At 44.0% G+C, this 27,276-nt stretch overlaps 1 protein-coding gene across 1 annotated transcript in view; it reads left to right on the forward strand.

Annotated features, from left to right (window-relative positions):
- Positions 1-9,843: 9,843 nt before the first annotated feature.
- Positions 9,844-27,276, forward strand: part of arid1ab (AT-rich interactive domain 1Ab) — a 43,515-nt gene continuing 26,082 nt past the window's right edge. Inside the window, 3 exon segments of the mRNA XM_030788914.1 lie at positions 9,844-10,921; positions 25,150-25,362; positions 26,327-27,040. Of these exon segments, the coding sequence (XP_030644774.1) occupies positions 10,013-10,921; positions 25,150-25,362; positions 26,327-27,040 (1,836 nt within the window). The 5' untranslated portion in view covers positions 9,844-10,012.

Genomic DNA, 27,276 nt, shown 5'->3' on the forward strand with positions numbered 1-27,276 from the left:
TGTTTCTGCATAACCGGGCCTCCAGTGTTTTTTCTAGTCTGCCGGGCCTCTCTCTCTCGCTCTCTCTCTCTCTCTCTCTCGCTCTCTCTCTCTCTCACTCCTCTTGCAGAGCAAGTGCCTTATACAGGCAAATCCAACCTCTCTGCCTGACTCTCCAATGACTCTCTCTCTCTCCCTCTCTCTCTCTTACTGTGCTTGAGGCGTTTCTCACCTAAAACAGAATCCTGTAAAAGTGCAGCAGAAAAGTCCGAATACTAATATTGCACATATATTTGTTTTAACTTAAAAATGTTCTTTCTTTTTTTGGGGGGGAGGGGGGAATTCACGTTTTTGTTGCTCTTGTTTTTGAGGTGAGCTCTCTCCTCTGTGGAACGCGACTTCTCATCCTTTTTAGAGTAACGTTTCAAGTGCTGTACACCCCACCTTCTTTTGTTCTTTTCCTCTTGGTAAAAAAAAACAAAAAACAAAAGCCAAAACAAAACCTTTTTATAACCTGATAACCAAGAAGAGTGACAGCAGCTGGGGTGCTCTATGCCAGCCCATCTATTGCTTTCCATGTTTCTTAACTGTTTCTAAACTGTTCCTCTGAATGTAACTCAGACAAACATTGTTTCTGAAACACTCTGCTGTCCCTGGCTGTGTTATGAGAACACTCTCTATTGTTACAGCCTCAGTGTAGATTGCATATGTGGCGCCCGCTGGTTATCAAAGAAAGAAGATATCAAAAACCTTGTGTGTACCCCCCACCCCCCCCCCCACCCTCCGCCTCACACCTCACACTCCTGTGACTATTCCCCTTTTCTTGTGGAGAAATACTACCATTGATCTGCCCTGCCTGCTTCATTACACAGGGTCTCTTATCATTCGCTAGAGTAAGTGCCATGCAAGCGAATAGGGTTTATTTGTTTGTTTACATCTAGATACACACCCCTACTGCTTGTGAAATGGCCCATTCAAGATAACAGCGTTAATCATCTCATCACCGCGGCTGTTTCATACTGGTTTTTTTTTTTTTTTTTTGGTTTTTATACAGGGGGAAATATGGCACACTACAGTGGCACATGCCAAGTTTCTCCTTGGTTGGCACCGTGGCATGGGCATCATGCCCTTTCGCCAGACTCTGTGCTGTAGGGTCGGATGCCAGCTTTTTGTTAATGCCCGATTAGCCCAAAGCAATGTTCTGCCCAGCAGTGTCTCCCAAGGATTCCATTCAAGTGTCCACTCCAAATGTACATGAACATGTTCCAAAACTTGCCTTGTTCCAAATGCTAAAAATAACAAGCGTCCACAGCGTAAGCCCTCTGCTCAAAGTCTTGGGACACCCCCCCGCCCTGCCGCCCCCCCCCCCCATGTTTATCGAAATCTGCAAGTAATAACAAAATAAGTCTGCCAGACGAATTAGGGTTTCAGGAAACAGCTGTTGTGTATTATAATTTTTATATCCATTATATCCATTTGAACTTTGCGTTGGAGAGAAATCGGAGATGCTCGTCTGTTTTCCAGTCAGCAGGACTACGGTTTTGATCCCTGTGTTTCACCATCTTGCATCTCGAGTTCGGCGTAGTGATGGCTTAGCTTGCCTGCGCTCTGTTTACCGGCGTTATATGAATGCTCTCAACGCAGAGGCGTGTCTGATCTGAGGCTGCCAAAGGACCAATTGCTGTGCAATGCTTTCATCAGCATTTCAATGAGGAGAACTGGAAACCCTATCCCTGTTTCTCCCTCCACCCCACTTACACCCCCCCCCCCACCCCCAACACCTCCCCCACCCCACCCCACCTTGTCTAGCCTTGTCCTCAGGGCAATAATCAGCCCCAGTAATAGTCACCCCCTCCCTATGCCGCTAACCCTCCACCCAAACTCCCTTGTGGCCCTGAGACTGGTGGCCTCCCCACAGGGCTACCACAAAGCCACACTAAGGTTTTGTTTTCACAGTTGACTGGTGGGTGGTGCAGGACACCTCAGCATGGGAGTCCGGGGGGGGGGGGGGGGGGGGTCATGCCTGAAGTGTGCCACTGCTCTTAGGGACATGTCCCGTGGCAGCTGCCCCGTCTGATGGAGGCGGCTGCAGCCCACGAGCCTCTGATCCCAGGGTGCCTGAAGAAAGTGGAAAGAGGCTGAGGGTGGAGGGAGACAAAAAAAAGAAAAAAAAAAAGAAAAGAAAGGGTGGAAGAGGTCTTGGGGTAAGTGGTGTCCCTCCTCACCTCGGGGCCACACAGCAAGTCCCTGATCCAATCCACTGTAGGTGGTTTTAGCTTTTAACGTACTGTAGAAAAGCAAACACTTATTTTTAATGTCCTATGTCTATTTTACTTTTTTTCTTTTTTTTTTCAACGTGTTAGCCCTCTTTCTATGTCCCTACCTCATCCTGTTCTGCCTTTGTATTCTTTCACTGCATCCTCCTTTCCCTCTCTCTCTCTCCCTCTCTCTCTCGCTCTCTCTCACGCAGATCAAACAGTCCAGTTAATACATTCCCTCTATTTGAATTGGCCTTCATCTCTGCCTGACGTGAAGAGTGCTGCTTACATTGCAAACAAGATAATGTCTAAACCGAGGCCTGCCATGAGAGCCAGTGTACAAAGCTACACTCGATCATATGCACATGTACGGGACTGATCCGGAAAGATCACAGTCTCAGGAGAAGGGTAAGACATCTCATTTTGCTGAATGGACCTGTTATGGCTATCCCTCACTTTCCTCCTCGGGTTCCTGGGTAAGTATTGGAATATATGAGCAGTTTTGTAAACATGCAAGAGAGTGAGGACTTCCATCAGTCACGCCCTGAGCAAGTCAACCAATCAGCGGCGGCGAACGGACAGCGTCACACTCGTGACCCGGACATGAAGCGCAAAGTAAGCGAGCGTTGAATAGTTCTGTTTTCACCTCAAAACCCCACAGTTATTCACGGCAGTTTTGACCATCTATAACGTAACCCCTCCCCCTTATTAATTACTGCAAATGACATTAGATTACACTGCAAACTCATCAGGGCTAAGAGGTAATTTAATTCTTTCTGAGTTAATTTAACACTGCTTGAATTTGGTATTTGCTAAATTGAGGAAATGGATTTTATTTACTTTGATCTTCACTTAGCCATAAATTTGTTTTCCTTTAGGGGAAAAACACGGCGTCATTAAAGCAGTCGCTTTTTCTCGCTTACTCAGTCCATCCTCACTATCTGTCACAGCCGATGGCCGCACGCTGCCTAAGGATTGCTCTGTAACATGGGTGACCTGGTCATTTGGGAGATGCCAAGTCACTGTTGTCTAGTTTGAGAAGCTAATCTATCTCTTGGCTGGCACTCCTGTGCCCAAAGCTCACCCTCTAGTGCACCCTCCTCTTCCTCACTCTTACTTTTCTCTATTTCCTCCGCTTCCTATTAGAAATGTCTTGGATTCCTCCAATGTAACCAGCACAATAAGCCTTTGGTGCTCTAAGTCAGTGTGAGAGAGGATTTGCCTGTAACTGGAAAACTAAATCATCAATCATTCTATTACAACCAAGAAGGAATTCAGAAAAATGAAATGAGAAGTGAAATGACACACGTGGACATTGTATATCGATTGACCGAACAGTTACAGAACACTGGCTCTATGTTCGTGTTGTTTTACAATGTTAATATAACGGATGTTTGAGCTGAAGTCATTAATGCCTCTAACTACTAATGAAGCGATCTGATTTCCGGGTTGTTGTGGAGCCGCTATCCCATTATCCTCTTCTATTATTAGACTTTTTAGGGATTTGGGCAGTTTTGGATGAACTACATATACCGGAAGGGGAGCAAAGTTTATGGTGAGAAGGATAAATAAGTGAGGCCTATGATTTCCATGGACATACAGACAAATATTAACTGCATTTTGCCTTTTTTTGTTTCCTTTCAAAAGAGAATTGTACACTCTGTAGCATTTTCCAAGGCAACTGTTTAAGAGGGCTTGTTAGAATTGTGAGTGCTTTAAACCTTGCAGAGCACTGCAAAAACATAAAATAAAATAATAATAAAAGCCCCCCCCCGTTTTTTTTCCTTTTTCCTCTTCTCTGTGAGAAATTGAGTGTTTATAAATGTGTATTTGCCTGGGAATTTCATAAATTGGGGATTTTGTTGTTGTGGAATGTCAAGGAAAATGCCCTGGGCAAATTTTAGCTGCAGACAGAGTGTTCTCCTTAAAAGAAAACCGTACACATTACTTTCATCCAACCTGAATATGTCCCGTTACTTTTATTTGAAAAATCTTCCAGGGTGAATATTACAGTCTTCCCTTGGTCTATTTTCACCTCTGGACTGAAGAGGATTTCATCCGGGAAGATGTCATGTCCCGTGCTCAGGCTGTGTCTTATGAAAAGGAAATTTAATGACCACTTAACGTTTTTGTGATAAAACTGTCAGAGTGGCGTGTGAAAGTGTGTATAGTTTGATTCCTTTCTTTTGTGAAGGTGTGCGCTTGTGTATGGGGTCCACACACACACACACACACACACACACACACACACACACACACACACACACACACACACACACACATGCAGTATAAACTGCAGCATGACCACTCTCCACAAGGCATTCCCACCTCAAAGATACCATTTCTTTTTAATAGTCCGACTTATCCGAGGTTATTTCAGCATATCTCCATCTGAGACCTTCACAAACCATTAAACACATCTTAAGCATCTGAATTCTAGCTATATCTGATATTTTAAATGAACCCTGTATTTAAATACATTTAAACTGTAAACATTTAACTATATAGCCTTCTGTTTTTCTTCTTTTTTTGCAAAGAAGCTCTGTAATCACGATTCTTTTCAATTTTTGCCGTGCATGACCAGGTCTGGGTTTTTTTTTCCGTTGTTGTCTGTATTTTGGAGGAGGTGTATCTGGAAAGGTTGGGCCTTCAGAAGAACTGACTTCAGTTGGAAGGTGAGAGTGCTGTGTAGCAGGATCTGAGATTACAGCTCAGGAGTAGCAGGGTCGGTTTTTATGTAAATGTCAGGCCTATATTTATCAAATGCTAAAACTGTCCATTTCTTATCACATAGAGTAAAGCCACAATATCCAACTGTACTGACACACAGGGTATAGTAAAAAAAAAAAAAAAAAAAATTCTCACTCTGGGAAAAAAAAAAAAAAGAACGCACCACTTAACTTATCATTTTCAATCTTAAGAGTCTTTGAGTGTATGCGTGTGTGTGTGTGTGTGTGTGTGTGTGTGTGTATAGGTAGCCACGGCCTGTCCCTTTTTGCCTGTTATCTGTCTGGGAATAAGCAGAACCCTACTGCAGTTACTCCAAGTGCCACTTCCTTCCTCTGCATACTCCTGACTATGTGCTCCACAGCTGCCCAGCAACCGGCTGGATGGGGCCCAACCGTTGGCTGTGTGTGTAGGCCTTATTTTATGTGTGTGTGTGAGTGTCTGCGGCTCTGTGTTTGTGCACGTGTGCTTGGGAGTTCTTTGGGGGGGTGTGTCCATCACTGTTCCTGTTCGCATGTGCATCCAAAACAATGTGTTGCTTAATGGGCATGAATGAAATTTTAGTTCAAAGTATGTGTGTGTGTGTGTGTGTCACATGGAGGAGGAGAGGTGGGGGTGGCTTTAGCAACAGTCTGAATGTGTGTGTGTGTGTGTATACCCAACCTGACTCCACTCTTGTTAGGAAATTCCACTCCGCATTATTGGGTTGTCTTGACGATCAAATGGCTCAATTCCCAGACTGGATCCCAGGGGATTAAAAAAAAAATTCTGAATTATCTGTCATCAATTAACTTTTCCCAGGCCTGACACTTTTTTACTGTCTCTAGACAAGGTCAGAAATTACAAGTCATTCGTATACATTCAACGGATCTATTTATACAATTAAGCCTTTTTTTTCTCCACACTGACCAGAAAAACCTCATTGTGGTTAAACAAGCCCTCTCTGTGAACTTTTTCAACTTTTTGAGGGAAACTGCAAACAATGTATGGCTGTTGGCTTATGTGGTTACTTTTGGGTTACGCATGCAAGTCTGCAGCGTTAGACGTCTTTACTTTAGCTTGGGAGTTAAAGCTTGTGGTTTTTACCTCATAGCACTTACAAAACGAACAAAGCTTTGATGCAGGGTTTTGACGAACAACTTTGCGTTCACTGAGACCAGCGTGTGAGTCGTAATTGCTGGGCACACTCCTTTAAGCACGTGAAAACTTGTGGTTGTAGTCAGACTTTTAACAAGTAGGTCTTTTTTTTTTTTCTCCCTGCTTATATGTGTATACATGAGTTTTTAAATATAATCAAATATATTTGTATTAGCAAGCAGGAGGTGAAGGGAGATAAAGGAAAATAAAAAGGAAATATGTTGGTATGGCAACCATTTGATGCAATTCTGATCAGTCCAATAAAGGTCTTTTCCCCATCTACAGCCTCTGCTTGGTCAAAAATAAATTCTATACTCTATAATGCCGGCCCATGAGAATTTAAATTTGTAGTTTTGGCAGTTTCTCTGTGTCAACGGGAAAGTAGTGCTGGCACCCCTCTGAAGGCACTTTCACCAACAGTGCTATAGAATACGCAAAATACGCATGAGAATGGCAAGATTTTTGAATCAACTGCCACTTTTCCTGAAAGCCATGATCCGTTCGCAACTGCAGTGTTTCAAAGTGTCAAAGTGCTCCTCCTTTGACAGCCTTAACTGAACCATTTGGTTCATCTCCATGAATTTTTTTGAAAATGCTAGATTAAACCATCTGAATAATGACATAACAAAAAAAGCATACGTAACAATATAACAGTGTAGTACAATACTCAAATTCCTGTTAACAGTAAAAAAACAAAACAAAACATGAAAAAACAGTTAAACTATCCAAACTAAAGAGTCTAACTGACTCTGAATTATTGATTTTCTTATTTTGTGAATGTGTATTATCACATGCATATACCTGTAGTGAGTGTTGTTGTTTTTTTTTTGTATTGTTTTTTTTTTTTGGGGGGGGGGGGGGGTGACAGGAGTGTGTACTGATAATTAAGTAAAGGTGTAATTCTTGAGAAAGGAGTTGACTGGGAGCCAGGTTTCCCCTGGCATGGTTCCACGGACGTCGCCGTGGTGACGGGGGAGAACCCACCAGCGCTGGGCTGAGGGTGATGCATCATGGTCAGCTTCACGGGGAGGTGGCTGAGGGGTACAAAGTAAACACTCTTAAATCATCACCCAGCCACAGATGGGTTGTGTCACATTACCCGTGCTGGATGTGCCGGGAGGATCCGATCAGAGGACTGGTCCTCTTATAGCTATTGCTCTTGATCTTTTAAAAAAACAAAACAATGGTGGAAGATTTTCACTAGAGCTATGCTGTGTCGTGACACATCAGACTGAAAAAAAAAATATTATTACGTGTATATGTGTGTGTGTATATATACATATACACACACAGACACAGACACAGACACACACACACACACACACACATATATATATATATATGTATATATATATATATATATATATATATATATATATATATATATATATATATATACACACACACACACACACATATATGTATGTGTGTGTTTATACACATATATACAGGGAGCAGTAAAGACATAAGTCTGTGTGTCAACTCTAACTCCTCCGCTTTGTGTTCAGAGGGCAGAGGTGTGAGCAGTACCGTTTCTATGTAGCCTTGTCCAGCAGCATAGCAGTTCAGGACACTCAGGCCAAGTCCGACCATGTAAAGGAGAGAGGCCCCCAAAGCCAAATGCATTTATTGAGATTCTCACACTAAGGCTTTTCTAAGCTGGATCCTAGATGGTCAGGCTCAAACATTTCTTATGTTTTCACAACCTGACATTGTCACTTAACGCTGTCGTAACGACTCGTTATATATCCAGAGCAATTGCTGGAACTGTTCTTCATACTAGACATCAATTAAAATTGACAACATCACTAAAAGAGACATTGACATTTTCAGTACCTTATTCCTCTTCTCTTTTCACTGTATGTAAGAAGTGTTTTACTTTGAAACTAAGAGGCCTTGTTTCATTTCCAGATTCTCTCTTTCTTCTCTATGGCTCATATGCTAAATGTAGTGTGTTAAATTAATATTTTTACTGAGGTGGTGGAGTGGAGAAAAGAGAGAGAGAGAGAGAGAGAGAAATAATGGAATTGGGAAGTAGGTTTCCCTCATAATAAACATCAAGTTTATTCTAAAAACACGGGGAGAACCCAACCCCCCCCTCTCCTGTCTGCCTCTGTCTGTATTCTGCCCGTACAACACTAATACTTTGGCTGATATAGTCAGCAGCTGACCCTCTCCCACACGCTCGCACTCACACAGCACAACCACATTTTAAATTCCAAAAGACATTCAAAGGCTATGCTCTCTATCTTTCTTTTCAACTAAAAAAACAACAACCACAAAACAAAAAACAACAACAACAACAAAAAACAAAAAAACAAAACAACTTAAAAACTAAAGGAGATTTCCATTTTCTGTGCGAGCAGTAAGGTCAGGTTGGTTGGCGACGCTCCCCGCCAGAAGCTCTGCATTGTAAAGGGGAAAAAAGAGGGCTGTGCTGAGCTGTGTGTGCCGCGCTGCCCATCCCCCACACTCAGATAGCAAAGTTCTGCTGCTTCTGCAAGCAGTGAGGCTGCCGCTGCTGGGAGAGAGAGAGAGAGCGAGAGAGAGAGAGCGAGAGCGAGAGCGAGAGCGAGAGCAAGAGAGACAGACAGAGAGAGAGAGAGAGAGAGGGAGAGAGAGAGAGAGCGGGAGGCAGGCAGGCAGAGGGAATGAGGAGAGGGGGTGGGGAGCGACAGAGAGAAGCGTGTGTGTGTGTATGTGTGTGTAAAAGAGAGAGAGAGAGAGAGAGAGAGAGAGAGAGCAGAGGAGTGGGGGAGAGAGCAAGGCTGTTCTCATACGATTATTTACTTTATGCTGTCTCAAAATCTTACCAGCTTTTTCCCCACTAAACCAAAAACTGATTTTAAGGTGATTTCTTTTTTTTTTTTAAACCGTAGATTCCCTGTTCTACATTGTATTGCACAGGCCTAGCACATTTTTTCCCCTCCCATTGCAGTGTGTTTCACTTTTTTTTCATTTTCACTTCCTGCTCTCAGTCCATCCCCCATCCTTCTTCCCTTTCTATCCTTCTATCTCTTTCTCCCTCTCTCTCTCTCTCACACACACACAGGCTGTAATTTCATGCTTTCCTCTCCGCAGATCAAGCCTTATGCTGCTAATATCTCCCTTCTCATTTGTTTTTCACATGTGCAAGAAGATCCTATAATTCTGTTCATATACAGTTACTCCCCATATTAGGTGATTTATGTAATGTACTTACCACTAAAAGTGTACCATACATTACAACTATTTCATTCTCTGCCATTGTTGCTTTATGCGCTTCCATTACTTTAAAATGCCTCGCAAAACTTATTCTTCTCATATACCACTGCTCATTTTTCTTCCATTTTCTCACTGTGAGAATGGAAATATTTTACACAGAGTGACTATCGCTTGCGCAGTTATCGCCTATTAGTTCAAAAATGCGTATCCTGCAAGTATGCTGAAATGTACGTCCACAACTACTGTCACCAATATCAAATGTATCACATTAACCTACTTGCAAAATTTTTATCTCAAAGCCTAAGGTTGTTCGAAGATACACAGCCCTCTCCCTTGTCTGTTCCGCTTCCTTGTTGCTGAGACTCCACTCCGTATTTTGTGTTTCACCACGCGCTTCAGTAAAATGGCTGTGTCTCGCGGAGCCTCGTGCTGGTTTGATCGGTTTCTCGCTCATACTCTCGTTCTGTAACAGAGGCCCCCCCACATTTTGTGTCGGTTAAATTAATTCCCAGGATCTTTATTTATATTCTTCCAGGAACTTTTTGCTTGAATCTGAATCGGGAGAGGAGACCGGATTCGGTCCGGAGGTAGGGGGAATGATCCGGGACACGGGTACATTGTTATAAATAATTGTATTTATATTCAATGCTATTCAGAGCTTGATTGTGACTGACTCGCTGTGAAAGAGAGGGAGAGAGAGGGATATCATGGCCGCTCAAGTCGCTAGCGTCGCCACTCTCAACACTAGCCCGCCAGCCGAACTTAAGAAGCCGGATCGGGACCCTCAGGAGGAGTCGGTACCGAGCGAGAAACAACAGGAAAATAAGGAGTCGGGACCAGACAATGGATCTCCGGGACAGAAAGAGCTGCAGGACGGGGCCGATGTTGGAAATGCAGGGGGAGGAGGTGATCCTGACATGAAGAACGGGAACGGGAATTCGTCCAGGCTGAACAATAATAATAATCAGAATGATTCAGGAGGGCCGGAAGGTAATAACCACCCCGGTATGGGGCACCACCACCCGGGTGCTTTTGCTCCACCACCTTACGGTTACAACCAGCACTACAGCCGGGCCCCTTTTCATCAACATGGCGGACAACAAAGCGCTGGCATGGCAGCTGCAGTGGGGCCGGCAGTGCAACCAGGCAGTATGATGGAGCCTTATCCACCCAATTCGCACGAACACGGCTTCCCAAACCACTTTAACAATTACAGTCCATTCCCGAACAGGACTCCGTATCAGGGCCAAGGCTACGGCATGAATTCCCCGCGAAATAACCAGCCTCCGGCTGCTGGGGGGCAGCCAGGCAAGCAGCAATCAGCAGGAGGAACTACAGCAATGGTTCCTTCCTTTAATCAGAGGTATAACATGGGAAATCCACAACCCACTTCAACACCGACTCTAAATCAGCTGCTGACCTCTCCAAGTTCCACGAGGAGCTACCAAAACTACCCACCAAGTGACTACAGTAATCAGGAAGGGGCTAGCAAGGGGCCATCAGACATGGCCAGCAGCAATCAGTATGGTGGGGGCCATCCGGGTTGGCAACAAAGAAGCCACCATCCACCTCCCATGAGCCCGGGAAACACTGGACAACCACTTGGCAGAAATCAGGTAAACTTTGTTCTTCTCAGGACTTTCTCCCAGGTCCAGCTAGTCAACACAAGTCCCCGGGTCTCTCTTAAGTAGTGCATGGGATAGCATATTGCATTGGACCTGCCATTGTCTCTATGTGTCTAAAATGGCTGCCTCTCTGTTTTTTTCCCCTTACACCACCAATATTCTAAGCTTATGCTATCTTAAGCGAGCTAAATATCAGCCCAAAAGTTTCAACTCCTTGAGCTTTATGGGAACTCGATAATGCATTTCATGTAAAGGACCTCGTGGGGCCCGACTTTGCAAGTGGAAATTGGAACTAATAGCAATTTTTCCAAAGCATACTTGTCTGCAGCAAAAGGTAGCACGAACTTGCTTACCACAGCTGGGTCTTTTCGTGATGTTTTAGCATCTTAAAAGTAACTATGGCATTGTATGTGTATATACTTAAAACTTGACTGTGGCTGAAATGTTCTAGCGAATGGGCAAAAATGCTTAAGCGTCTTGGATTACGTGTTCAGAGAAGTGGTTTTATATAGCTTATAGTTTAGCCGAATTATTGCAACGTTTGATCGTTTCGAAAGTATATATTGGTATCGTTAGAAGTGAACAGCAGAAGAAATTTAGCCGTCGCATTCTTTCTATATCAGGATGTCTGACGATAAAAAACGATTACTTTTTCATTTTGCGAGGCGTTGTTTAGCCGATGTGCGGCAGAAATTGGGTGCTCCTTTAACAGGGCGCTTGGTAAACACAGCCCGGTGATTTGTGTAAGTGCAGACTGCTTTGCTTTGGGATTTGAATTATGGAGGTAAAATCCTTCTGTCAAAGCCAGGAGACAGTTGGTCTTAGGTTGACATGGTAGCTGAGATCTGATTGGCTCCTCATCTCCTGCTCCTGGCCATTTATAATTGCATCTAATGTAATGCCGCAAAAGTCCCCGATTAGCCGGAGAGCAGTGTGATCCTTCCAAACACAGTCCGCAACCCTTTTTGAATTCTAAATTAAATTCTTTAAAAACACCTCAAAAAAGACCAAAATAACATAGCATCGATTCTAATTCACCGCTGTTTCAACGTTGCATTTCTTTACGGGGAGAGTTGCTATATCTTTTCTTTTTTTTTCTTTTTCTTTTTTTTTTTTAAAGCTGATCTAAAATGAGACTGATGGAGGATGGTTTCAAAGCCGAACGAATACTTTATTTTGCTTTAAATAAAAAAAAAAAAAAAAAAAGACTATTTCCAAGTATGTCTGCTCTGTAGGTCAAGTCAGCGAGTTTTCAGGTAGAGCAGTTTTGCATGAAGCGTGTTACTGTTTCTTGTGCATTGTCCATTTCGATAACGAACGGATCACTTTTTGGTCCGTGGCAGATTCTGCTGTTGCTGTTTGATTCAGTGTTGTTTCACTATACAGTGATATTCTAGGATTCAGATAATGGCAACTTCCTTCTTTTTTTTACTGTGCACGCTTGAAATAACATGCACTGGAAGTTGATTCTAAGTTTCTAAATCAGAGGTGTGCTAGTTAGCTCATTACCGCACTGTGAACTGATTGGAACTCAGCAGAGGTAGAGGTAGGTGTGGCCATTCCTATAGTGCAGTGCTGTGGAACACTGACCCGAGTTCAGCTGTGATGGTGAGAAAGCTTTAGAGCTTAGACCAACTGGGCTTGTGTTTACATGTAGACCAGGTGTCAGCCAAGTGCCGGTGCTTTGTGCTGTGGTGTTTTCTCATTCACACACTTCATATCCACATCAACACTTGGATTCACTTTTTTTTTTTTTTTTTTTTGAGGTCATGAAACACCAGGTCTGGTGTATTTGCATAATGCAGTCACTCTCTTGTGTATGAGCTGTATAGTCTAATTGAAGGGTTTAGTTTAATACAAACCCACATTTCTGTGACTTTGAGAAGTATGCATAGCTGTTTTTTTTAAGTATTGTGTTTTTTCTTTTTCTTTTCTTTTCTTTTTTTTTTAGCACGTCTGTTTTCTCTCCAGTCCAACAGTAGGTTTGTTTGTTTGTTTGTTTTCAGGTTTTGAATTTAAAGGGACTGTTTTTCTGTCACAAAAGCATTTGCTGGATGCAATGTTTGTTTGTTTATTTATTTATTTTCCCCTCTTCCATATCAGGCTGGTTTGTGCAGAGGACAATTTGAAACTCGGGATGTTTGAAGCAGCACGCAATTTGTGATGAATTCCGTAATAAGAACCTCTCTCTGCATGCGGAGAGTAAAGATATTGAAATTATGCAGTTTTGCAGTAGCAATCTCCTCAGAGAGCCTTGTGCAAATCAAGTTATTTTGTTAAACCCAATAGGAGATTTACATATGTAATTCCTAAATTGTGCTCACACATGCACATTTCTCAGAGTTGTTGCTTTAAAATTACCTAAGACGAACACAGCCCCCACCTCCACGTTTATGTTTCAGTTTTCAGAACCAGTTATCTGCGAGCTGTCCCCCCCCCCCCCCCGTTTGACGTGGTGCGTGGACATGTCACACGGCTGTCATGCCGAATAGACCTTACCGCATCATATCACTCGTCCATGCACTTTATTTCTCTTCAGCAGTAAAGCAGTGTGGTTACATGCTATTCAGGCTACATTGTACCAAAGGAAATCAGGCTGTTTCATTGAATTTGACAGGTGTCACTGTACATGGTAATGAGGTGTAGCTGCCTGTAACTGATTTTCTTTTTTCTTTTTTTTTTTTGGTCTCTTCAAAGAGAAAGTTGTGAGTGGTCAGGTCATCCAGGTGATGTATTTTGACAATTATTCCTCTTAAGGAAAAAAAAGCTTCGTGAACATTCCATCTGTTCTTGCTTTCTTTCTTCCTTTCTTTCTTTCTTTTAAGCAAGTCCTGAAACAACAGTTTGTAATCTTGCAAGTCAGAGTCTCAAAACGTTGTATTAAGGCGAGCTGGAAAAATGTCTCAATTTTAAAAAAAAACAAAACAAAAAAACATTGCACTGAAGGTCTGTATTTTTTCGGCTGACAGATTTAGTGAAGCGTTTGTCGAGTGTTTGGCTTGTGAAGTTGGATAAGTTGAACGGATTCGTACTGAGGGCACCTGGGCTCTTGCTTTCAGTAAAATCAGAGGCGTGTGTGTGTGTGTGTGTGTGTGTGTGTGTGTGTGTGGAACTCAACTGTGGATGAATTCCCTGCTAATTAAGTCGTTTTCTGTCAGGGCCACTTTGACTGGGACTCTTAAAACACATTCCCAGACCCCCCTTTTTGCTCTCTCTCTTTCTCTCTCCCTCTCTCTCTCTTTCTCTCTCCCTCTCTCTCTCTCTTTCTCTCTCCCTCTCTCTCTCTCTCTTTTTTGGTCTAAGTGGATGGTAAAACATGTATGATCTTTATTTTACAAAGGTGTTCTCGTACCACCTTCAGACGAGCTTTGCTGTCTGTGATGGAAACACAGAGAGGTAAAGGAGGGAGTGTGACGGCTGGGTAAGGCCACATTTTCCAAATCAGAAGTCAGAAATGACTTGCATGTGGAAGAAAGTGATGATATCATGAAAAGTTGCTCTTTTGTGTTTCTGTCTTTTTAAATGAGTGGGAATCCATTCAGCCCATTATGTAGTGTAGTGCTCCTTGTAGAATTGTTGTTTTTTTTAGTGTTTGGCTAAGGAGAGGAGAGGGTTTTTTTTTTTTTTTTTTTTAGTAGGATGATTTGTGTTGGTCACAGGTTAGTTTACCTGTGATGTTGGGCACTTTTTTTTTTTTTTAAATGCGTTTGTCAGTGTTTCAAACACACACGACATCATTTGCTTGACTGTCTTTGTAGTATACTGAGTTCTGTCACGGGCCTCCACCAATTAACAGCAAATGTTGAGCTGAGATGCTCTCCTGTTATCTCTTCATTCGGTGTTGTCTATGGTGGATATAAAACGCTGCGCTATGTTGAATTAATGACATATCAATGGTACTTGATTTATCACATTGTATTAAAGCAGGAGAACGGTGAATGGGAAGAGAGAGTGAACGAAGATTTGAATCACCTTTGTCATGGTTTCATCTCAATCGATTCCTATTTGTCCACAAAAAAACAAAAAAGAAACAAAAACCTGTTAACCTGAGAGGGAAGAATAGCCACGCAGCATGGACTGCCTGGTGTTATTTGTCAAAAAAACCCAAAAACGGATTGTTCATTGTGTTGGTTCAAAGATCATAGTTGAGCATCTGAAAGGTATCCTGCCATATACAGGCATGGAATCATTTATTAAACAAATGCATGTTGACAAATCAGACTTCCATGTTATAGCGATCGGAGCAAGTTAAAAAATTCAGAAAAACCAGTGTTTATGGAGTAATGCGGTTTGTGGGTTGTCATAGTTAGGTATAGTAAAGACCTGTAGGTTGCTTTCCAAAAGTTGCTCTTAGGGTAGTTATGACTGTTCCTGCTTTCATAAACCATCCCAGCCCCCCCCCCCCCCCCAATGATCTATTTTTGAAATTTCCACAAGGTATATGATTCAGCTAATTAGCAGCAAATCTGTCGAAATCTCTGGTCTGTAGTATTAGAGTTCAGTTTGGAGAACAACAACAACAGCAACAACTTAAAAAAAAACCCAAAACAAAAAAGTTTTTAGGATGGGTTCCACTACTTTAATCATCAGAAGAGGTTAGTAATCCACTGACCCATCGCTAATACTGCATATGAATGTCTCTCTCTCTCTAACACCTTTTTAACAGTTATAATTTCTGATCTCTTTGTGTCCATATTTAAAGGTTTATTTTTCTTTGACATTAAGTGTGTCTTAAATCCCCATTCTCCAACTATGAGCTGGCTCTGATCAGCTGGATAAGAAACAAAACAAAACAAAAAACATAAAAACCCCCCAGATAATTTCATACAGACTAATGAACTGTACCACTTCCATAACTGGGGTTTCGCTCTGCAGTTTGAAGGAGCATCACTTTTATGTACGACTTTAAGTGTCACTTTTCAACGTCCTTCACTGAAGGGCCAGATCGTACGAGACTCGTCTTATTAAAAGTAAGGTTCTCATCATTTCAAAAAATTTCCATGTTGATGTAATTAGTACTGGTAAGATGGAAAAAGTTTGGCCCTGCCTGATAATGAGAAGTGAAACTTTTTTGTTTGGGAACCCATTTAATGTGACTCTAAATAAAATGAAAACGAGACCATTTTAAACGTGTGCTTTTAAGAGTGTCTGTAAAGACAGCGAAGCTACACGTGAGCTTCTCGCAATGAATTAGGCAAACGGGGGGAATTAGAATGACAAACGCACTATCTGCATTCAGCCTGTTTGGCAGAGGGTCGTCTCATTTGCTTCGTGTAATAGGTTTTGGACCAGTGACCTTAGTGTCTGTAATGCACTTTTCCTTTTTTAGCACACACACACACACACAGACACATACATGTGCACGGGTACACAGGATTACTTACAGAATGGGACATTTCATCTGTACCACAATGACAACACCTCGCTCAGGTAAGGACGACAGCGATGTTAACAAACAGACATACAGCCAAATGAAGCGGAGTGTTGGCGGCCCTGCTGGAGGTTGATGAGGGTTTTTTTTCCTGGCGGAGCCCAGTCTGCGTTCTAGCCTCATCGGTTAGGAAGAGCACTGCTCAGTGGCCTGCTGGGTGACTGGTGGAGGTGCGCTCTGTTTCGTCCAGAGCACTGTCTGCACTGCTGAGTAATGATTCTCCTCATGCTGGCTCACAGAACTCTGTGTATGTGTGTGTGTGTGTGTGTGTGTGCGCGCATGTGTGTGGCAGAGATAGTAGGGATGAAGGGGAGAGGGGAGCTGTTTTTGTGAATGATACTTTACTGCTTACCCATGACAGCTGTGTGTGTGTTTCTGAGACAGAGTGAGTGTGAATATGGGTGAGTAGGGTGGTGTGTGTGTGTGTGTGTTGAGTCGCTAATGCCTTGGGAGATACTCTGACCTGCTTGTGCTCCACGTGCCACCAGTGATGGGTCTTTTCAGAAGCGGCGGGAGTTTTTCAGACCAGACAACTGCTCTAAGGCGCTGCTCAAATTGGCCTCTCACACTTCATGCACACACATTCACATGCTTCACTCACCCTTTTACCTGCGCCTTCTCCATTCCTCTCTCACTCTCTCCCTCCCTCTCCTTCTCTCTCTCTCTCTCCCTCTCTCTCTCTCCCTCTCTCCCTCTCTGCTCCTGTCACTTTCCTCAATCTTTTCACACCTGCACACTCTACCTCCTGCCCACTCTACTCACCCGTTTTTATTTAGGATTTGTAGATCTTATTTCCCTTACTGTTCTGGGGTTGTTCTTCTTCTTTTTTTTTTTAAATTCCTTTGGTTTAGATTTGTTTTTTCTTTATCTCTTCTGTATTACTATGCTCTCCTTTTGTCCACACCCTGTCCATAGTCATTTTTCTGTTTTGTTTTTTTCTCCCCCTTCCTCGTTTCTCTCTTGTTCCTCTCCTGCCTTGGTGCGGTGAGTAGTCTTGTGTGGGAGACAAGGCTGTGTATCAGATGGACTGTATATTTGGCAGAGTAGAAAATAGTACCGTTTCGCTGCACGTATTTCAAATTCCGTGTGAAACGAAATATGAAACAGGTTAGGTAGATTATTTTTTCACACCTTTGTTTTTAGAAATGTCATATTCAATCCGTTTGAGGAGGCCACATGGAAACATGACGCTAATCGTTTATTTCCTTTTGAAATTTACTTTAAAAAACAGTGAGGATTAGCATAATAATTTTCTCTCCAATACTTCTGGACAGTTAATCTGAAGGCTTCATTTACATGACCACACATATGTTTTTTTTTTTTTTTTGAAAAAAGGCAGTTAACCTTTAAATGGGTGGCTAGGTAGAGAGCGCCTTTAGACAGTTGCTGAAGCCGCAACCCTGGAGTCGGTTTCATCTAAAAGATGCTCCTAAGTGGAAAATCGGATGCTTAGAGCGGTCCTCGAGAATATTTCCCGTGTCGTTTTGTATCCCACCAATGTCAATCTCATTTTGCTGTGGCGAGTTTATGAGTTTCGCTAGGTAGCTTCACCGTGGATATAGGCTAAGCGCTGAATACAATCTCTGTCGCAAGTGATGGAAATAAAAGTACTCATATGTACTGGTCTATTCATATGTACTGATCTGTTTCCTTTACATAAGCCTGTAACTTAATAGTTCTTTTGTTGAGCTGTGTTATTTTCTCGGTTTAGGCAGTTTGTCAAAGCTGAATGTCGTTCCCAGAGTTTGTGAGGTTTCGTCTTAGGGAGACATGCCGCGGTATTGTCGGCTAAAGGCTCGAGATTGCGTGTGAGAGGGGAGAAGAGAGGATATTTGTTATTTTTAAAACCAAAAAAGAAAGAAAGAAAGAAAAAAGAAAAACTGCGTGCGTTAAATTTAGCGGGAAACCCACTTGATGGATAAGAGGAAAAGGGGGACGGTTGCGGAGGAAAAGAGGATAGTTGATTCACAGAGTGACGCAATAAGAAGTAACTGGAGTCTTTTTGGATTGATGTTCTCGCATGTCCCAATTCTGACGAGTTTTTGAATACTTCAGAGTGTTGCTCTCAGTCTCCCTAGTAAATTTGTCACTACATGAAATTTTGCTCTCTAGTAGGCTTTTATTAGTGTCATATTAAATTGTGCCAACATTATTCACTGGCTGCTTACAGCCCAAAGAGAGGGAAGGCGTCGGATTGGTTTCGCTCTGTCCTTACCATAGGTGTTGTGTAGGACAAGTAATGCCTGCTCCTTTGGAGTACACTGTTAAATTTGGTTTGCAGTGCAGATAACCGAAGGTATGTGGCAGTCACAGTTCAGGATCAAATGACGGATTTCCCCGAAACACATACAAATAAACAAACGAACAAACAGAACTGGCATTTAAATAATTTTTTTAACGCCTAAATGTTTTCACACACATGACTTGATACTACAGTCAGGCATAGCTGTTTTCCCAAAACCAGAGCATTTGCATCTTTGTGGTACTACTGAGTTTACGGTCAGTGTGCAAATTCACATCACTGCAAACACACACAAGTGTTTTTTGGTTATTTATTTATTTATGTATTTAAGTTATGCAATCATTGAACACTTGATGATCCTTTCAACGACTCTTGATTAAAATGCAATTGTTTACACTCACTGTCATCGGAGTGTGTGTGTCTGTGTGTGTGTGTCTGTGTGTGTGTCTGTGTGTGTGTGTGTTCACTGTGTTTCATTCGACCGTTTTTTTGATTGTTTTGTGGTTTCTTTTTATTTCTTTATTTATTTAAACGAGTGGCCCTTTTTTACTTTCTCATTTGGATGTCCGTCATAAACAAGAATATGTTTTCCATGTGTTTACCTGGTTAAAAGCCTTTTTTCCCACCTCACAGACTTGTCCTTGTAGCATGGTGCTAATGGCAGTTGAGTCATGGTTCTATGGCTATGACATGCAGAGTCTCAGCCAAATACCCCCAGACACACAGAGAGACACACACACACGCACACACACACACACACACACGTCTGCTGTCGCCTCTGCTTTTCTGTGCTCGGTCAAGTGTCTCTGGCACAAGGCTGTTGGTCAGAGTGACACATTTTCGGCCCTGGGTTTGCCCCTGTTACCCATGGGCTGTCTGAGCAAGCCCTTTTCCAGATGGAGACGGTGAAGAATGTACGCACGTTTCTCCTTGTGTGCGTGTGTGTGTGAGCGAGCGAGCGAGTGCTTGTGTGTGAGATGTGGTGCTGTCATTAGAGCTGTCCTGTTACCGCGGTATGTCTGTCAGAGTAGAGATGTGAGTTAAAACAGTCAGCAACTCCACAGCCAAACCCATCAGAAGGCAAGACCTGGAAGACGGGGCTCAGCGGACAGGTCGACATCAACGCCGTTTGGGGGAGGGGATGGAGGGGGGGGGGGGGCGGTTGTCATCGTTCAATCCTTTCAGTCTTCAGACTGATGACTCTCTGACAGTCCTGGCGCCTGTCACGATGCACAGGCAGTTTTGTCTCGTTTTGGAGAGCTGATGTAGGACTCCGATAGAGGAGAGGGAAAAAAAAAAAGAGAAAAAAGAGACAACTCTCCGTGGAATCTCTTGAACCATCTCAAAAAAACGTCTAAAACTAGCCTTGAGCCGTGCTTGCTGGGTTTGGCCGGCGGAGGGTTTGGGGGTGGGGAGGGGGGTGCAGGTCTTTTAGATCTAAACATTTATTCAAGTGTCGCGCTTTTCAAACTCTGCCTCCTTTTCTCCACGGGAGACGGGTGTCAAGTCAGAGCCAGGTTCATTACCTGTTCAAAAGATGTCGCTTTGTTGTCATTTCAGTTTGGCGTTTTGTTCGGTGCTCTTTTCGCTCATCTGCCTTTTGGTCTGAAAGTGCTTGGGTTCGGCGATGCTCACAACGGTCTTTTGGTTAAATCAGTGAAAACGTTTTACTAGCGGCGTAGAGTAACGTATCAACACTAATACCTTATGCACTAGCTCGCTGTATTAGATTCAGTGCACTCACTGGAGCTGGACCTTTGGCAAACATTTATTATTTGATTCATTGCATGGGTCAAGGAAGCGATTGCCAAATTCAGTTTGAGTCGACGATTTGACTGGTCTTTCGGGAGTGCTACACATAGCATTAAACACTCGCTGGTTCTAATAGGAATCATGTAACAGATATGTGGAACTAGGCCAGGGTCTGGAGTGAAGGCTGTATTCCCTCAAAAAAAAGTATTTTCCCTGGGAAAGGACAGGCACACTCAACAAGATTTGACAGCAAGCATACCGTGTGTTTCTTCTTTTTTTTTTTTTTTTCTTCTTTTTTTTTTTTTTTTGTTCGATAGTTGGTGAACTGTTTTGAGAATGAAGTTCTGATGCATGACAACCAATCTGAGAGTGGATGTGTTAGCATATCCCTGCGAGTGTGTGTGTGTGTGCGTGTTTCTGCAGGGAGCTGTGTTGAACAATAGTGTGTGTGTGTGTGTGTGTGCAGTGTGTTAGGGCCATGTGGCCGGGTGGAGGGATTAAATTAGCTGCAGTTGTTTATCGGCTGTCCCTTCGGTCCATCTGTTTGACTCAACAGAGCGGGCGCTTTCTGTACCATCAGGCACCACTCCAGCCTCCAGGCTGCCCCCCCCAAAAACACCCATGCCCAGCCCCTCAAAATCATCTCCACCCCTCCAAAACCCCGAGAACAGCCCCGGCTGTCTGTGAGACAATCCATCCAGTGCGCCCCCCCCCGCACCCTCCCACCCCCGCCAAGTGTGTTTGGCTTTCCTCTATGCAGATTAGCCATGTGCTAATTACTCTTCTTTCTTTCTTTATTTATTTTTGGAACGTGTTAGAAGGTTGTGGTTAGAAGTGGGGGGTTAAAAAAAAACCCTGGCAGAGAAGAGTTTCCTCCAGCGATTGATTAGATGACTTGGCAGAAGTGGGGAGGTGTGAGGTGAGGTAGAGACTGTATGCATATCTTGCTTTTTTTTTTCCACAGAAACATTGGAGCAGTTCTCTCTTTGATCTGATCTGTGTTGTTGTTGTTTTTTTTTTGCCCTTTGTTTCTTCTTTGCTCTCTGTTGGAAAATGCGTGGATGCGCGCGTTTTTTTCGACGGAAACAGAAACCGCGCAGCAGTTGACCTCAGTTCGCGTAAGCGTTCCCTCGGCCAATTCTTTGAAAACCAGGAGAAATGTCCTTTTTGTCCGTCCACGTGATAAAGTCGCTCCGTGATTTTTTTAAAACGATTTATCTGTGGAAGAGAAGCCCTTAGCGACACCTTTTGCAAGGAGCTCAAACAAAAGCTGGAAAAAAGCTTTTTTTTCTTAAAGGTTTTGCTCTACTGGTGAGAAGGGATAGGATCTTTCCAACACTCGAATGTACCACATGATAAATTAAACGCTGTTGCTCGCGCTCTCTCTCTCTCTCTCTCTCTCTCTCTCTCTCTCTCTCTCTCTCGCCCTCACCGAGGGGAACCCTCAGGTGCTTTGTAGAAACAGTGGTGTAAGGAATTTGCACAGCCTCAGCATTTCGGCACTAAATGGGCCGTCCAGATGGGTATTCCACCTCCTCTACCCAACTGGCTGATTTTTCCAGATAAATGGACGTCGACTGAGCGCCCACCCCCCCCCCCCACAACGCTCGTTAATTCCTGCTTATTTACCTCACGTTTCTCCCGACAGTCGGGTCCTGATTTTTGGTTATCCGTTTGGGCCCCGTGGGAGATTTGTGCTGTTTTTAAAAAAAAAAAAAAAAAGACAAAAAACATCGGAGATGTTAAAGACGGTTAAGAGGATGAGAGAAGCCCCCAATCCTCTATCCTACGTGTTTCATCTTTTTTTTTGGGTGTCTGTTCCTTTTTTTTTTTCCCCTCCCCTCCCCTCCTTTCTTTTCTTTTTTTACGGCCCTTCAGTAAATCAGGAATGAAATGTAGCGGGTTTGTAAGCGCAGTACACACACACACACACACACATATGGAACAGAGGAATGAGGAATCCAAGCTTCTGCTGATTGATTGTGCTCCAAATCCCATGAAGGGCTTTTGACCCAACGTGTTCTCCACACGTTCGTACTATCAAGCTTGAACACACACACACACACACACACACACACCTCTTGATATCTTTTGAAGTTTAATGGTCCTACATTTATTAGTTTGTTTTGGTGAATATGCTCTCTCTCTCTCTCTCACTCACCATGTAACTTGAGGGAGGGGTGGGGTGTCACTGTACACTGGAGGTGTGTCTCTAGTATGTGTGACACTGGATACCTCGCTTTTGATCGGCCTCTTAGACCGGCTGCTTGCGTCATGGCATTGTCTCCCTTTACTACGTGGCTGTGTTCTCTGCTGTAGCCTCAGTGGTGTTGGCAGGTCAGTTGGTTAATTCCTGAGTCCTCTCTGACCGTAGAGAGTCTGTCTCGTTCTTTTAATGAGGCTGAACATGTAGCGTAGTGGAAAGTAGCATCTGGGGCCCATGGTTTGGATGACTAATCAGATTGGGTTGTTCTGTCACCACTCTTTGGTCCAGATAGATCATTGCTTTTGTTAAGACTTTTATCTATCTATCTGTCTATATGTATCTATCTATCTATCTGTTTATCTATATCTATCTATCTATATATATCTATATCTATCTATCTATATATATCTATATCTATCTATCTATATATATATATATATATTTTATTCTTTTCAGTGTGACTGTTAAGACCTCCCTTCTAGCACCGTTTTAAATAATGTGAACCCATAAAAGAGGAAGAGCCTATTTATTTCATTTTCATCAGTTTGATTTAATGTGTCTGCAGCCATCTGAAAAGCCTTAACCTTGTACCTGAACTCGGCCGAAGTATGTGCGCGCAGAACCCACATCAGCGTCTGTAGGCTCGGGTGTCATTTGTCACCGAGGTGTTGCCGTGGTAACCTGCCTTGACTGACAGGCATGCGGCATGTTCCTGTTATATCTTCGGCGGCCCTGTTGTCTTTTTGGGGTCAGGAGTGCAGGGGAGGTCAGGGGACTGCATCTCCATACCAGCAGCTCCCCCCCCCCCCCCCCCCCCCCCCCTGTTGTGATCTGATGCAGCTCCAGGGGGTGGGGGCAAAGACAACAGCTCCTACCCTCTGTCCAGGTTCACTGTCTGTGAATCTGGAGGAGCTCAGAGCACACAGGCTGGGGCAGGAACCAAAGCCCGGACAGGACTGGTCTTTCCCGGCCTTTTCTGACCTTCCGGGGTCTTAACCTGTCTTGGCTCGGCCAACTGAATCCTCAACAGATATCAGCTCTCCCCACTCAGACCAGTTCAAGACTCTCATTTACGCCGTGCCAAGAGCGCCGTTATTAAACCGGCAGGAAGAGCCTGGGCTGGCAAAGGTTCAGACGCCAACACAGCTGGGACATGTTTTGGCGTTCGGGCTGACTGCTCTTCGTCTCCCCAGCTATAAATAGCCCGGTGGTCTTCTTCTGCAGGCAGAGGAGCGACACTCTGGTGGTGAAATATTCAGCAAAAGGGCAATTAAAGCTGTTTTCAAAGTGCTTAATTGGGATGGTGTCTGGCACTCCAGAAAAAAAACAAAAAAAACAAATCGGTAAATGAAGAGCGAGGGTTTTTTTTTTTTTGGTTTTTGGTTTGTTTCGTGCCACCCCCCCCCCCCCCCCCCCCCTCATCCCGCCCCTTATTGATATGGATGGGAGTGAAACACACCAACACATTGAGTTCAACTCAGCATTACACAGACAAATCTTCCTCTTCTCCCCAAGACTCTTTGAGGAGCTTCAAAGGTCTTTAAGTTAAAAGAATATTCCATCGCTTTGGGAAAAGACGGAGAGAAAGATGGGGGGTGGGGGGGGGGGGGCAGCAGCAGTGGTGGTGGTAGAGGGGAAAAAAAAAAAAAGATTGAGAGATCTTTTCCTCTTGAAACTCCTTTTCATGTCACCACTGTGAGTTGATGACCTTGGCTTCTCGTAAGGACAAGCAAGTCTCTGGAGCAATAAGGGAGTCCCCCTCTCTCTCTCTCTCTCAGCCTTTTTTTTTTTTTTACTCTGCCTAACCCTGTTATAGTCATAAAGACGGAATGTGTCCCAGCAGTGGAAGGCATTTGCCGCCAAGGTCTCTCCTCCTCCCCCCCCCCCCCCCCCCCCTTTCATTTCCCAGCTGATGTTTGGGAAGGTCTCCAGAAACCGCACACACTTTCACTTCCTCCTGCCTATTTTCATAGGAAGAAGCAAGTGTGGACGTAGAGTATCCAATATCCACCGTCTGGCACAGATGAGCGCTGGGCAGTTAGCTTACCCCTGGCAGATATATTGGGCTTATTCATTCATTCATTCATGGCCAACTCCACCCCCCCCAAAACCCCACCGTACTTATTTAAAGGAAACTAATCCATGCCTCTGTTTGACTTGTGTTGCTCAGCTAGCGCATAGACGTGAATTTTTTTTTTTTTCTTTCTCCCCCCCCCCCCCCATTATTATTGTTTATACTGATTGAGCCAGAGGCAAGTATGTGACGCTTAGACATCTTCACCCATCGATCTTAAGTCTGCGAAAGACACGTCAGTTATGAAGTATTTGTAATAAAACAGAGTTCCTTTAACTTGCCTCAGGCTAATGTAATGCTAATATGTGTTAAGTTGCGCGCCAGCGTCTGCTCACCAAGAAGTAGCTCGCGAAGGTTTTAATATTCTCACCCAGATGAACCAGAATCTTACTGCACGGATTCTTGTGGAGGACCGAGCTGCGATTTTTGGGGCTCTTGTTGTTATTATTTGGTTAAAAAAAAAAAAAAAAGCTTCTCTTCGCTTTGCTAATGTTTCCCTTTCTTCCTTTTCTAGCCCCCCGGCCCAATGGACCAGGTTGGAAAGATCCGGAGCCAGCACTACGGTGCCGGTAACCCCTACACCCAACAACAGGGGCCTCCTCCGGGTCCCCACCAGGGACCTGCTTACCCAGGCCAGGGATACGGTGCCCCCGGCCCCCAGAGATACCCCATGGGTATGCAGGGCCGTACACCAGGGGGAATGGGCGGCATACAGTATGGACAACAGGTACGCTCTCGATTATTTCTGAAGCGTAGGCATGTATTGTGAAGCTGGCCTCTAGTTGAGCAGCCAGAACTGACGTCGACCTTTTCTCCATTCACGCAATTTTCACTCACCTGGTTAAATCTCATCTTGAGTTGTTTTTTGTTTTGTTTTTTTTTTTAAATCAAATTGTGTAAAAAAACAAAAAAAAAAAAAAAAATCCGTGCTTCGAAGCAGTGATCGTTTATTGAAGCTTTACAGGATGATGAGACATGAAGGTTTTTTTTTTTTTTTTTTTTTTTTTTTACTACCCCTCTTTTTCTATCTGTCTGAGGCCCTCGCCTGTCTCTCCTCACTCTACCTTTACTGGTCACATGCCAGCCTGCTGGGTGCCCTATTGTGCTTTTTCATAAGAGCCACATGGAAAAATAAAAGGAGTATTATTTTTTTTTTCCTTTCCATTTTTTTTTTTGCAATTGACTTAGGACAAGCTCTTCAGGTTGTTTAGAAGTCGCTTTTTTTAACAGTTGCCTTTTTTCCATGTTTGTTTTCTTCCTTTTCTTTTCTCTTTTTTTTCTTTTCTTTTTATAATTTCTTGAGAGGCTAAGTGCTCAGCTTGTTACTGCCAGGCCTTTGTGTTGTACTCTTGCTGTTCTTTCCTGCAAGGTCATTTTTTTTATTCTACTTGAAGGTTGTAAAAAAGAAAAAAAAAAAAAAAGGCGCAGCTCTGAAAATGAATAAATATATAAATAAATAAAAAAAATAGTTTACAGCATACAGCACAGATGGGGGAAAGAAACCCAACTGTAATTGAAGAAAAAAGCTGTCACATGGTTTGTTTTTTGACTGTTCTTGAAAAGAGATAAATTGAATGGTGTAACACAGCGTACTTAAGTGAAGTTAAGTGACTGTTTTAAAAAACTGATGTCCTTGCCTGCTTGTGTGTGTGTGTGTGTGTGTGTGTGTGTGTGTGTGTGTGTGTGTGTAGATGGGAAGTTACGGACAGCACGGCCCAGGTGCTTACGGACAGCAGAACCAGGCTGGTTACTACAGCCAGCAGGGCCCTGCTCCACACCCTGGTCAGCAGCAGTCTCCGTACCAGCAGTCCCAGAGCGGCCCGGGTTCCCAGCCACCTTATCCCCAGCAGCCCTCGGTAACGCATGGCCAGCCGGGGCCGGCGTACCCCCAGCCTCAAGGCCCCCAGGGGCCCCCGCAGGGTCAGCCGGCGTACGGCCAGCCGCCTCCGCAGCCGCAGTCCGCTCAGCCGCCCTACGCCCAGCCGCAGTCCCAACAGCCGGGGCAGCAGCCCGGGGGACCTCAGCCAGGGCCCGGGCCTCAGTCTCAGCCAGGGTACCCACAGGCCCCGGGCCCTGGACAACCTCCACAGCAGCAGCAGCAGCAGCCGCCCCCCTCACAGCAACAACAGCAACAACAACAACAACAACAACAACAACAGCAGCAGCAACAGCAGCAGCAGCAGCCAGGTCCTCCTCAGCAACAGCAACCGCAGCCACAGCAACAGTCAGTACCGCCTCCGCAAACCCAGCCGCCCCCTGGACACGGGCAGTCCCAGCAGGGCCAGCCCTCACCCTACTCACAGACCCCTCCACTTCAACAGCAGCAGCAGCAGCAGCAGCAGCAACAACAGCAACAACAACAGCAACAACAGTCCCCCTTCCAGCGTTTTCCGCCACCCCCTCAGGTACAGAGCTCATCTAATCTCTCACCTCACAGTGTTTGAGGCGAGCTGAGGTTCTGAGAGGCGGTGACAGTTGTATTTGGAATGTTCTGGAATATGTACGTATGCGTGCGTGCATGCGTGCGTGCGTGTGCGCGCGCGTGTTAATGCAGCAGGAAAATGTGAGGAGGAGAAGCTTGGTTTGAAATGTCTGCTGATGTTTGTTGATTCATGATGAATGAATGAAATAAAAGAGGTGA

Source organism: Chanos chanos, chromosome 12 (assembly GCF_902362185.1).
Source record: "Chanos chanos chromosome 12, fChaCha1.1, whole genome shotgun sequence".
In the NCBI taxonomy this organism is placed as follows: Eukaryota; Metazoa; Chordata; class Actinopteri; order Gonorynchiformes; family Chanidae; genus Chanos; species Chanos chanos.